Genomic DNA, 14734 nt, shown 5'->3' with positions numbered 1-14734 from the left:
ATTGTAACAATTTGTTTTTATTTTTCTTAAATTCTCAAAATTATCATTTTAAGTAACTTTTATATTTTCATTGGGAGTATGTTCCCTGAACTATTTGGTTATAATAATAGAGTGCATATTGTGACATTGATTTTGATGATGACTTAAGAAAGTAGGCTGCTGTTTTCTCTAACAGTGGTCATTTCAAATCTAATTGGGATTTTAGAACATTAGAATCTGATTTTTTCCTATAGAATTTTAAAGCTAGGAAGTCATCTAACACAAAACCTTCATTTTATATGTGTGAAAACTAAGTCCCAGAAAGAGTAAATAACTTTCTCAGAGTCATATAGTTAATTAATGGCAGAGCTGGGGCTAAACCCCCAGTCTCCTGACTCTGTCCAGTTGAATACTTATTGACTGAAGTAATCCCAGAGCTGTGTCATTTCCCTATGACAGTTTTGTTAGATTACACAAATACTGTGACAGTTTTAAGAAATCCATAATTTCATTCATATACATTGCATATCCTCAATAGTTTTTCTGTTTAGCTCACATTTGTCACAATGATAAAAATGTTTTCAAACAAGGTTAAACGAAGTTTGTGTTTATAAAATGTGCTTTCTACATAAGGCATGTGACTGTCTAAGGATTTGCCAATGATCCTACCACTTTGTGTATAAACTGGCATCTACTCATACCTCATATTGGTTTTGCTAATATAGCAAAATAAGCTGTGAGACGAAAAGTTTAAGTAGTGATAAAATTCAAGAAACCATGTTTTGTGGTGAACAAGAAAGGGATATCCATAGAAAAGGTTAAGAGGCAATGTTTAAGAATGAATAATGGAAATCTTAGGAATCTGTCCATAAATATGTTTATTTTGTCTCCTATGATGCCAACATTCAGGCTTAAGACACAGAAAATATCATCAGGGAATTTGTGCCATGAAAAGGTATTCAGCTGATGCAAAAATTAACTTAAAAATAAAAAAAACCCAACTGTCTAGTTTAAAAAAAAACTGCAGTCTTTTAATGCCATGCTTTTGCTGTTATTCATATGTATTTTTTTTAATTTTTAAAGAAAATCTGATTTTATTGACTTATCCTGATTCAACACACTGTACGTATTCTTTTCGGGGGGGCCACTAAAGATTTATTCATTTATTTAATTGAAGTATAATTAGCATGCTGTGTTATGTTAGCTTCAGATGTACAATATAGTGATTCAACAATTCTATACATCACTCAGTGTTCATCACAATAAGTGTACCCTTAATCTCCTTCACCTACTTCATCTATCCCTCCACACACACTGCCCCTCTGATAACCATCTGTTTGTTCTCTGTATTTAAGTTTGTTTTTTTGTCTCTTTTTTCTTTTTGCTCATTTGTTTTATTTCTTAAGTTCCACATATGAGTGATGTTATATGGTATTTGTCTTTCTCTCTCTGACTTATTTCACTTAGCATGATATTCTCTGGGTCCATCCATGTTGTTGCAAATGGCAAGATCTCATTCTTTTTCATGGCTGAGTAATATGCCATTGTGTATATACACCTCATCTTCTGTTATTTATATTTAGAGGTTATTTTCTTTCTCAAGAATTACTATTATGTAAATAAACTGTCCAGACTTTGTATCCAGTATCTACTCATCATTGCTATATGCTAAACTTTCTGCCTGTCTGGTTAGTACTATGTCAATTACAAGTAGATAAATTTATCTCTATTTCAATAATTGTTATAATTGCATTATGAATATGCTTCAACTGGACATAATTGTAAGCATTTTACAGATTTGTGATAATTTGTCATACAACTGCTTAATGTTTATGTCACTGTTTCTTTTTCATAAATGACTATACTCTGTCCAGGAAAATTGTGACATGCTTTATTCTTTTGGTAAGTGACACTTAGGCTCCTCCCATGGAAATTCTAAGGAAGCAAGGCAGATTGGAAATACCATTCTAGGTAATTGAATACTTGCCTACTTTTCCAAGAAGATTGACAATTTTTGTTCTACATTTTTGTAGGATCCAACTGGAATATTCTCACTGGATAAAACCATTGGCCTTGGTACTTATGGCAGGATCTATTTGGTAAGTGGAGTTAGATTATGTATTGGTTCTTCATTTTCTAATAACAATGATTGCAAGTGAAATCCCTACACTGGAGAGCAAATAATGACAAAAGCATTTCACTTTGAGAGATGAATCAAATTAAGATAGCTCATGATATCTGTGGGAAATATTACAGAAGAAATGGATGGGCAATCTATAGTGAACCAACAGTCCAAACATAAGATCTAAATATTATTAGTAGAAAACTAATAAAATCATCAACAGAAAAGGGAATTAATTCAAATTAGATGTACCCAAATAAAAATATCATTTGGTTTATGTTTATACACCCATATCATTCAAATTACATTCAACCTTTAAACTGAATGTTACAAAAATGAACATTTCCACGACATTCTGTATCATACCGTGCACATGTGTGTAAAAGAATTAGCCAAATAATCTAACAAGAAAAACTCTGCATTTATTTAATGATAATTTATTAACCACAAAGTATGTGCTGAGCCCTGTCACAGTCTCTGGACATAAAGTGATGACCAAAACAGATTATCTCTGCTCTTCCAGGGCTTATGGTCTAAAAATGTATAAGTGATTAAATGTGTGTATGTGTGTGGGAAGGATTGGGAGAGGCACATATATTATGTATGTAAGCACACAAATAACTGTCTATTTGCAGTTGTAATATATTCCTTCATGGTTGTTGAGGATAATGTTGATGCACAGGTAAAGCAGGGATATTGTTGAGGGCTGGCTTGGAGATGGGGTTACTTTAAAGGTCCTATCACCTTTATCACCTTCCTCCACACTCTAGTATGGAGATTAGACATTTTCTCAATTGTTTATAAGGTTCTGTACAAATACAGTGTTCCTTTTCCCCAAGCCTGCCCCTCAAAAACCAAATCACTGTCCTTAGGCTGATCCTTAGTGTAGACTAACCACAGCCCTCCATATGGATTGTATAGAGGTGTCCTGGTATAGGTCCAGTGGAAGAGGCTTCTCTCTAGTTTAGACAAGGTTGTCCTCTGCTTGCCAAGCCCTGTACTTTTAGGTTGCATCTGCCTAGAAGGGGCTTTTAAAAGAAAATCATGTACCCAAGTTGGAGTGGGGGAGATCTTTAAAATTTGCACAAAAGTACCTATAGCACCAAAGCTGACTAGTAAACATAGCATTGTGGAAGGTTCCTAAAAGCAGAAAGAACCTGTTCCCTATAGGGAACAGAGAGAATGCCAATATTCATGACATTTTTTTAAAACCATTTTGATTTTACCTTTTAACAGAATCAATAAGCTATAGACAGTGATGTGATACAAACACAAATATGTTGCTTGTGTTACCTCACTTGCATCTCAGACTGAATGATTAGTTAACAATTGTGTGATCTAAGTGAATTTTGTCACCATATACATAGATACGTACACCTACATACACAGAAGTTCTTCTCCACTTTTTTATGTTATATTTACAATCTCTGTGACTCCATATCGTGAGGGGTGTGTTTGTGTGTGTGTGTTTCTGTATTTTTTTTATTTGAAGGAATACAGCTCTCTCCACCACCAGATTTTAGGAATAAAAACATCAATCATATGAGGTAAAAAGCAAAGGTAAGGTTAGATAACACAAAAAGATGGTTTTTTAATCATCAGTCATCAGAACTGTGATGCCATAAAATGAAGAAAAGTCAAGAGGGTAAAAGGTGAGTTGTGCATGGTAACGCTTTTTTAAAACTAGGGTTTATTGAGGTATAGTTTACATTTGGTTAAATTTGCCCTTTTAAATATACAATTCCATGAGTTTGGACTAGTCATTTAGTCATTTAGTCAGGTAACTATCACCAGAATCAAGATTTTTCCAACATACATTTTAAGATACACAGTATACCTTCAAATAATATTCTTCAAGTAATACTTCACTGTGTGTTGTCCCGAATTGTGTAGTATGGTTATATTTGTTATATATTTTACCTTTATGTGTGATATAAACCCACAATACTACTACTTTGTTCCCTATACTCAATACTAATACTTTTTACTTAATTATCTTTGAGAGCAATTATAAAGAAGAAAGAGTTATATTTTTGTTCATTTGAGCCATATCTGGAATTTTCATTTCTTTGGCCGAATCCAAGTTTCTATACTTCTTAAGCCTGAAGAATTATCTGTAATGTTTCGTATAGTGCAGGGCTTCTGGTAATGAATTCTCTGCTTTGGTTTGTGTGAAAATCCCTCATTTCTTCTTCATTTTTAAAATGTATTTACACTGGATATAGAATTTTATATTGATATTTTATTTTTCTTTCAGCACTTTAAAGATACGACTCTATTTTCTTCTGGCTTGCATAGTTTCTGAAGTTTACTGTCATTCCTATCTTTGCTCCTTTGTATTTTTCTTCTTACTGATTTTAAGACTTTTGTCTTTAACTTTGTTTTTTAGCAGTTTAAATATGAAATGTCTAGGGTTTTTGTTTTTTACTTGTGTGTGTGTGTGTGTGTGTGTGTATACCTTTGGTGGGGTATTTATCATCCTTGGGGTTCTCTGAACTTCTTGGATATATAATTTGACATATTTTATTTTGGGAGAGAAATTCTTGACCTTTTATCTCTTCAATTTTTTTTTTTTGCTTTCTTCTCTTTCTTCTTGTAGAAACCAATTTTATATTTGTTAGGCCATTTGATATTAACTCACGGATCTTTGATGCTCTGTTTTGTTTCTTGTGTGTGTGTGTATGTGTTCATATGTTTATTTGCTTTTATTCTCTTTCCTCTTTGCATTTCACTTTGGATCCATTATTTCCTATCTTCAGTTTTACTGATTCCTTTCTCAACCTTTTTTAAGCCAACTGATGAAACTGTCAAAGGCATTTTTTAGCTCTTCTATTTTTTTCATTTCTAGCATTTTCGCTTGACCTTTTTATAGTTAACATCATTGCTGAAATCTCCATTTGTTCATGCATGTTTTCCATATGTTTCACTAAAACCTTTCACATATTAATTATAGTCATGTTAAATTTTGTCTCATACTTTGAATATCCATGTCATCTCTAAGGCTGGTCATATTGATTGCTTTGTCTCTTAAGAGTGAGCTTTTTTTAATTTTTTGCTTGATTATTTGTTTCTTAAAATGTTTGAATGCCAGACATCACTAGTAGAACAGTACAGATTGAAGTAAATGTATTTATGCCTTGAAATGGGCACACTTGTTCTTCTAAGTCATTAATATGGGAGGTTGAGTCAATCTAATATGATGAACTATGTTTGGGTTATTTTGTTGCTATGGTTACCCTTTCGAGTTCCTCTGTTACCATGTGCTTAATATGGTGGTGCGGTTCTCCATATTCCTGCTCTACTCTCAGCCTTGGACCTCCCCTGTGCATCTGTGCTTCAAAGAGATTCTCTCTTCACATTCCTGTGCCTCTCTAATGGTATGCTGGTATTGCTTCTTATTAAGTGCTTGTTAGCCTGGGACAGGGAGGAATTCTCTGTTTTCTTTCTGGTGTGGGACAGGGAGGAGTTCTCTGTTTTCTTGATTCAGCCTCAGCCTTAAGCAGATCTTACGCCTATGGGTCATGGAAATGGGACATTCTTAGTTACTCTTTCCCTCTGCTAGTGGTAGGATACTTCTTAATGGTCTGGGTCCAGGACTAATTCCTGCCCCTTCCCAGAAATCGAGGAATTAATTTTTTTTTTTTACATTTCCCCAGCTGCAGTAGGTCTTCCTCCATACCCTGGGGGGAACAGTTTGCTGCCTTTCCCTTAAAGCTTAGGGCTCTTATTCCTTAGGGAGAAAGGAATTGGACATGGTTTCATGCTTTTCCTACTGCAATGGCTTCTGCTCTCTACTAGGTCAGTACTGTAAATCCATGGAGCAAAGCCTGTAAGTGTGTATAAATTCCTCTTATATCTATGGCTCCCAAGGGTATTGTACTCTCAGGCTAGTCCATACTTGGCCTTTAGCAGTTCATTAAAAATTTAGCTGAATTCTTTATACCACCTTCTATGATGACCTTGCTTTTCCTCTGCAGCCACAGGTAAGCCTGTGCTAATGTTCCATCTCTCCTTGCAGATGTTTATCTTTCTTCAGACATCAGGCTAGGTGGTTGCCTTGAGACTTCTCTCTAGGTTCAATAAAAGTTATGATTTTGTAGATCATTCAGCTTTTTCTTGTTGCTAGGGTAGGGGTGGCACTCTTTCCAACTTTCCATATTCTCATCAGGAGCCAGAAGTCCATGTCAATTCCTTTTAACTGAATCTTCATGAAGCATCTACCATATGTTAGGTCCTGTACACATTTGTAATCCCTAAGAATTTCATATGTATCTATTCAGATCCAGAGATAGAGAACACTTTCTACCATTAAATCTTCAAAGCAGAAACCTCTGTGTTACAGAAGGTAGATGATTACAGATGCTTTACTTACATTAGACATATTTTCCTTTGTCACTCATTGATATGACCTCTTTTGTTCTACCTCAAATTAATTTCCTTATTTAATAAGTCTTGGGACGGTGTTACTGTAGATCAATACCTCCTTCTTGGAAAATAATCTTGAGTATATAGAAAATGCTTTTAAAATGTTCATACTTTTATGCCAATAATCCCACTTTTGGAAATATATGATAAACACCAAAAATGTAGAAAAAGCATAAAGATTTATTTTAGCAGAAAGGTAGCATATTGTAGTGAAAAGAGGGCCTCCTTTGGAACAAGGCAGACCTGATTCAGTACTTGCTTGGCCATTAATTAGCTATGACCTTGAGCAAGTCCCTTAACCTCTGAGTATATATTTCCTTATTTATACAATGGAACTAATAACATCTTACAAGATTTGATAAAATTTAAAAACAGCGTATTACTGTTGTTATTATTTGTGAAAACACAAATTCAGCAAAATCCTAAATAGTAAAAAATAAGATGAAGTAAATACCCACTCAGTCAATTTCATTGCTCTAAAAAGAAGTGTTTATGAAGACATCTAGCACCATGGAACTGTCTTTAATACATTAAGCAAAGTATTCCATATTATTATATGTACACTCTGGTTAAAAAATCATGCATGTGAAAAATGGTAAATTAAATAGAATAGTGAGATACTGCATGTAATTGTCTATTCCATATTTTTTCTATTCTATATTTCTAATGTTTGTAATGTTATATTATTTAGGTAAAGAACATACATATTTGTGTATATATAGTAAAATATACATGTGTATATATGTATTAGGCAGTACCAAATGCTGTATAAATACCCTGTACAACAAAATGGAAGCATGATACCATTCAAAATTAATGTCAGAGTGACTCATAGAGTCCTTTGCTTTTTCAGTGCTGCCAACCACATCCCCTGCTGGTGTTTGTTTTGGTTAAGGTCTCTCCAATGTCTTCCAGCTTGTTTCCAAGGCCTTGTTCTCTGGCAGGTTTCCAGCTGTCTAGCTGAGGTCTGTGCACATTGAAATGAAGGCTGAGTTGCACACTCCACATTGTAACCCTTTTACTTTCCTGCTTTTTCTTCTAATTAGATGCCTATCTTTCTACCCTCTCCCACCTTCTGCCAGTACAAACCTCACTTAAAATAGTGGGTTTTATTTTTTTTTCTCTTTTCAGGAGAAAGTATTGTTCTTCCTTTTTCCCCCTAGTAGAGTCAGAAAGTACAGTTTCCTCTTCATCTTTAGCTGCTAGTCTCATAGCTTAAGAGTCGTCACTTGAAGTAGAGGAATATTTAGAATTTTCCCATGTGAGACCATATAAGTAGAAAGAAAGTAGGTTGGAACTTGTTTTCTAAAGGTACTATTAGAAAAATAAACAATTTCCCAAAGAGCAATGTACACAGAGAGACCACAGTTATTTTATGAAATATTAAGAAGGAGACCAAGACCCTTTAAGGTAGCATGGTGGGTGGCAAACAGACTTTCCTACTAACTGACACTATACATGTAACTTGACTTTTCTGGGCTAATCTCCTCAACTTTAAAATCAATGTGTTAGACTAGATAATCTCAAGGGTTTCATCTGGCTTTTTGACAATACACCTAGCATAGTGCCTAGAACTCAATAAAATGTAAACTAATCTTATTCTTACTGATACCAGCATACTTGTAACTGTCTTATATCCCCTTCACCATCTTGCAAAATAGAAGTTCCTTATTGGCTGTTAATTGAAGTAGTTCCTCATTTCACCAAATAAAATGATTTTCATCATGTTTTTCTATTCTTTTCTCTACCACTTGATAAAAAGGCCTCATATTTTAGCTCAATAATTACTATAATACCCAATGAAAAGATAAAACTGGGCAGCCAGTGTATTGGGAAGGTAGGATATTTCATTATATGTTACTGTTAACTAACACCATTTTGTTAAGCAGAATACTAATAGGATAAGACAAATAACTGAATCTCCAAAATGAACCATTTTGCCTTGATCTTCATGGAGTCTTGACTACAACATTAATCTCAATCATCTATTTCCATGTTGCCATTTTAAGGTGGTGAGGGCTGAAAAAGCAGTAGGAAAAGGTTTAAGGCAACCATCTCAAGCAAAGGAAAAGTTTACCTGAAATAGGGTAAGCCTCTATAATTGAGTCTAGAACTTAGTTGTCACATGTGCCTGGTACCTAATGGAATGAAATTAATGCTGGAAGAGGGAAGGGACTGCCCCAAATATCTTCTTGTCCTAAAACTTAAAAATATACCTTGGGCATAAGGAAACATTTATCCTTGAGAGATAGTAGAGGAATTATCTGCCCCTTCGTAGTCAGCAGATTAAGTCAGATAAATGAAAGTGTGGCATTACAATCACAAGCAAATTCCTGAATTGCTTACACTCTGGAAGTGCACTGTTGAATATGGAAATTTCTTTTCAAAACACTGTCAAATGTATCACTTTTAAATTTGTTTTTTTTTAATCACTGCTTGACACATTACTTTTACTTTACCAGACAGGTGGGATTTAGGTTTATTATTTACATTTTCTGGATTTGAAGTTGGAGCAGGGAATGGGAACAGAAAAGCAAGAAATATCCTCAAAGTTGATGACGTACAATTTATGATATTTTAAATTAAGTTTCAGAAACATGCTGACATTTGGGTTGCCTAGCCACTAGGCCTATTGGAAGGGGGTTTGAGTATTTTTCCTTTTAGGCTGAAATTATACTGTTTATTTGCCTACCAAATGTCTAGCACTGTGAATGCTTTCTTTTTAGGTAGGAAAGTTTCCTCACATCCTTGCCATTTTGCAAATATAGCTCAATTAAGTCAGCCAACAAATATTGCTTGAGCGCCCATAAAGTGCATAACACTGTGCATTTTATTATACATTGCAAGCCTCAGAAGCAGGAGCTGAAGCAGAAGCTGACTTGAGGCTACAGGCTTACTAGGTTGTGGTTCCTTCCTAATGCAGTACCATAAGTCCAGAGCCCTCTCTTGGTTCTGCCTTTTTCTTGTGGCATCACCTCCTTACGATAATATGCCTCAAAAGTGGGGCTTGGCCTTTTTTAAGTAAACCTCCTGCTGCTCCACATAGGGAATATTAAATTTATCCCTTAAATAAAAACATTGATTTGAATGTTTAAAATTTTCCATAATAAAAATTTTTTAAAAATATTAATCAAATGCCTACTATGTCCCAAGCACTGTGTTAGTCACTAGGTGCTAGTTAGAATGATCAGAAAACATTTGGGGGTGCTTTTATTGATTTAGTTTTAGTAGACCTAAGGAAGGAAGTTATTTTCCCTATGATTGTGGCCTCTACATTTGAGGAGGGAGTGATATGTAACAGGAGGGAAAGGGAGAGGTAGGGTGAGATTGGGCAAAAGGAGGGAGGAATTAGGGATGTCAGTTTTTTGTTTTGTTTTGTTTTGTTTTTCCCTGAATGTAGAAAGTATAATGAAGCTTCTAACCGAAACTCCAGGAAACAAGCTTTCTTTTTTTTTTTCAATAAGAGAACTGAGGCTGAATATTTGCAATGGGGGTGAAAAGAGCTAATATAGGCTGAGTACATTGAAATTCAGGGGACCAAATTAGTGGGAGGTACTGAGGCTTAAAGGCCTTGGGAAAAAAATGGAATATTTCTATTTTGACCATGACATCTCTCCAGCTGTGGAATATAACTTAGGCTCTGAGTTGTAGGCTTGTCTTTTCCTTTTTGTGTTATACCTTACTTCTACCTCCTGGTAAATCTTGAGGGAGGAAGAAGCAATAGCATCATAGGTCCAAAAGGTGAAAGTTGTATGTGGGATTTGTACTCTTAGGAGGCCACAATTAATTTTTTTCACAACTACTCTAATCTGTTTAACAAGTTCACAGATATACATGGGGAGAAATTCAAATTCTATATTTGGTGTGTTGTGGTAATGCAAAAATTATGATCTCATATCTTTGATTTCTAATTAAGTTGATTTTACGAAGTTATTCTAGGGATAGAAAAGACAAATTCAAATGTGTGGAGACAAATATGTATTTCTAAACAAAATCTAAGTCAAATAAATTATAGCATTGTGTCTTTGGTCAATCAGATAAGAGCATTCCAGCTACAAAAATTTTTATAAAATATACATGTAAATCTCTGTGGGGGGAATAATACAGTTACTTAAAAACAGATATAAAAAATTGCACGATCGATGCTTAGTTTATACACTTAAAGCTCTTTCTAATTTGTGAGTCCTAGGAAAATTTATGTGGACAAGCTTTTATAAACCATTTTATTTTTTTAAGATTTATTTATTTATTTCAGAGAGAGAGAGAGAGAAAACGTGAGCAGGAGGGGCAGAGGAAGAGGGAGATAGAATCTTAAGCAAACTCCACGCTGAGCGCAGAGCCCCACGCGGGGCTCAATCTCATGACCCTGAGATAACGACCTGAGCCACAGAGCCCCACACAGCGCTCAGTCTCACGACCCTGAGATCATGACCTGAGCCAAAACCAAGAGTCAGATGCTTAACCAACTGTGCTATCCAGGCGCCCCTTTATAAAGCATTTTAACGAGAGATGGAAATGAGTGGGAGCAGTGCTAGAAACATTAATGTACTCTGTGTCTAATAAACTGAAAATTTAGTTTTGTTTTATTTTGCATATACATATATACATACATATTTATATATATGATATATGTAGAGTACGTATATACATATGTGTATATATATATATATACAAATACATATATGTGCACATATATACTATATCTTTGTGTATATACATATATATAAGTTATACTACATAAATTATAAATTACATATAGATATATGGATAAATAGGATTGTGGTCAGATTCTCAGTAAATTCGATAAAGGTGGTTGAAGAATCAAGAGTTCTTGCTTTCCTTAATCCTCTAGTATCTGACCACTAAAAAATAGTTAGCTAGGTTTCCACTACATTTTATGAAACAGTTTAGAAAATAGCATTTATGCAATTCTAAGTCTTGAAATAAAGAGTCTTAACTCAGTTTTAAGAATTTCCAACATCCTACCATATTTGTGTATCTGTGTCTAATGTAGTTTTGTGAATGATGCTAAAATTGCATTTAGAAATGAATGTGCCATGGTAGCTCTCTGGAGGTGTCAAAGAAAAAGTAGAAGCTCTTACATTTTTATGTTGCTGGGGCTATATGGAAGGCAGGTTCTTACCTGTGAGTAAAATTGTGCTAAAATATCAAATAATATCAGAATATATAAGCAGTTTTTTTTAACCTGCAGTCCTATTTTTCCCTGCTCAGATACACCCATGTTATAACAAATTCCTCCTCCATCAGAGCATGGAGAAAGAGGGGGAAAATTAGGTATAAATTGTGTGTCATTTCAGTTAGAGAAATAATGATATAGAAGTGGTTTATGTGTAATTTGTGTTGGAAAAATAGGAAAGCTCCTTTTAGGTATGTCATTTATAGGCAGAGTCCCTTTATGAATAGGGAAAGGAGGTTGAATTATTCAGGGTCCCCTGAGGGAAAAGAAGATTGATTATATTCTAAGCATTGCCAGTAACATTTTGTATAAATCATTAACTGAAGAGAAACAAAACAAAATAAAATAAAAACACCACCATAATCAAAAAGGGCAAGTTTAAGAGTTCTCACAGAAGGATAGCTTTTCTTGGCTCTGAGAAAAAAATTAAAATTGAATAACATTAGTTGGTATACAAATTGGTTGAGGAAGAAAAAAAGATGGAGAATGAAATTTAGTTACTTTAGAGATAGTGAGCTTAATGTCCTAAAAGTGGGTAACATTTATTGAATGCTTACATTGTTCTTAGTGCTTAATTTGCATTTCATCATTTATATTTCATAAGAGGGTTATGATGTGGGCACCATTGTTAACATCATCCACCCATCTCATAAATGAGGAAACTGAGGATCCAAGAACTTGAGTTACTAAACAAGTTCACAAAAGTAAGTTGCAAAGTCAGGAGTCAAACCAAAATTTTCCTGGCTCTTAGGTTTGTGCTCTTAACTCTACTATATTATATTCAGCTCAGCATATACAAGCCACAGTCAAAAAGCATTCAACTATATCAGCCAGTTGAAAAAAAATATCTGCCCGAGTATAGGGAGTATGTATATAGGAACCTGGTAAACAGAGGTCAGTTATGACGATTGTTCATGATGTGTCCCTCAGCATATTTGTTTCCTTCATGACAGGCACTAAGACACACTCAAGTCTGAGGAACTTTTTCTGGGATTTAGAATTTCAGAAGTGGACAGGAACAAATCAGATGGCCTTTGAAGGACACTTGAAGCTCCTGACAAAATTCCTACTCAGACTCTTGAAAACCCTAGGAAAGCAGAGATTGCTTGCTGTCACTTCTTTATTCTTTTCTAGTGAGGGCTTTATGCCTCAATTACTGCTCCTGCTGGGAGCCCCAGAGAAGAGGGAGACAACAAAGGATAATTGAAATTTAGTGCCTCTCAAAGATAAAATAGAATTTCAGCATCTCCTTTGTGGGTGATTGGTTTCTGATTGGTAGGGATATTAAAAATTAACAAATTTTAAAAGTTTTAGGTATTTTCTAACAGATGCATTTCTAGGAACATGGGTGAAAATTAGATAGATAAATATAATTTAGGGTAGGAACATGGGTGAAACATATATATAATATTTATTATATTTATTTATTATTTATTATATTTATATATACTTTATAAATTATACAATAATTTATATATATATATATATATAATTTAGGGTACCCTTGTATATTTCCTGCCTAACAATAGAATTTCTCCCAGAGTCTAGGCTGGAATAAATTACATGTAGGGACTAAGTGGCTATAGCTTGAAAGGTTAGAAGAGAATTGAGCAGGTAGATGGAGGCAGATTTAGCCTTGAGGTGAGGAAATGTATATACCAGGTGTGCTGCTTAAGTAAAATTCTCAGTATACTGTCCCATCAAATGGGCATACAGGTTTCAACAGAACTTACATCTTGAGGCTTTCCTGTGGTTAACCTCTACAAGACTTTTTCAAGCTGCCAAGTTCCTCCCACCTTGTCACAAAATAAAGCGTTGGAACAATAGTAGAAAACCAGCTACAAGTCTTAGAGTGAATGCTTAAGAATTTATTAGTCTTTAAAAAACTAGTTTGCAAATTTCTTCAGGGACAGACAGGAACTTTTTAATTTTGGCTGTACCTCCAGAGCACCTAATAAAGTGCCTTGCACATGGTAGGCAAAGGGCATCAGGGATATATGACAAGTAAAACTTGCAGTGTAGATGTAGTATGTTTTCTATTGCCTACTCCATTTATTATCAGCGTTGTCATCGTACAAGTAGGTATTATGAAAAAATTAGATGTCTCCAGAAAATCTATCTTAATCACCTATATAATCTCTTTGAAATTAGCAGAATACATATGGGTGCTTGGCACAATTTCTTGTGGGACTAAAAAGATGTGTACAAAAGTGACCCCTTCCCAAATGACATATTTTAACAGGCGCTCTCTGCAGATGTGCCTTGATGGAAAGAATTGACTAATGACATGCCGCTAAGCCAATGCTGGAGACAGGTTGGCCTTTCAAAATTATACCACCTAAGTAACTTTCTATCCTGACTATAAAAAAAGGTGGCACTGTGTAGAGATAAATATTTCCAAAGGATGGAAATATTAGCCTTACTTTTTTTTATTACTTTCTTCTGAATGAGTCATTTAGGAAGTTTGAAAGAGTATATTTTTTCTCAGGGTACTGTAGTTTGCTGTAGTGTTGCTGGCATGGCCGAGTATAAGGATGGTTTCAAGAGAGCCTCATACCTTCAGGAAGATGTCTAGAACGTGTGCAAATATTTCCTGACTTGGAAGATTGGCAGCCGTTAGAAAGAAAAACACATAAATAAGAGCCTACAAATGTCCTTGCTTCTCTTAGCCTTCTACCCACGCTTGCCAGTTGCTGTAATGGGTTTTTTAACTACCTTAAATTTTACTAAGTTTAAAAAAAAATTAAATGCCCCCAAATGTTAAACTCTAAAAGTTTTAGTAATGTAGATTTTGCAGGTTCTACACATACACACACACACAAACACATACATATACATATATACATACATACATATACGTACACATACACACTGACCAACTCACCTTGGTTTGTTGGATACTTTTCTAGTCCTGTGTCCTAGGAAACCTCCATCAGTCTAAGATATCATACATACATGCTTGATCTATGTCTTTGAACACTTGAGCAACATATTGTAGTGAGTAAGAGATA

At 34.6% G+C, this 14734-nt stretch overlaps 1 protein-coding gene across 1 annotated transcript in view; it reads left to right on the top strand.

The window, feature by feature from the left end:
• Nucleotides 1–14734, top strand: part of NRK (Nik related kinase) — a 127865-nt gene that overhangs the window by 5718 nt on the left and 107413 nt on the right. Inside the window, exon 2 of the mRNA XM_040629493.1 lies at nucleotides 2013–2078. Coding sequence (XP_040485427.1) covers nucleotides 2013–2078 — 66 coding nt within the window. The remainder of the gene's footprint in view (nucleotides 1–2012; nucleotides 2079–14734) is intronic.

The sequence above is a fragment of the Ursus maritimus genome (genome assembly GCF_017311325.1).
Source record: "Ursus maritimus isolate PB19 chromosome X unlocalized genomic scaffold, ASM1731132v1 scaffold_X1, whole genome shotgun sequence".
In the NCBI taxonomy this organism is placed as follows: Eukaryota; Metazoa; Chordata; class Mammalia; order Carnivora; family Ursidae; genus Ursus; species Ursus maritimus.
Note: the sequence above shows the minus strand (reverse complement) of the source record. Positions and strands in the feature narration are given on the sequence as shown.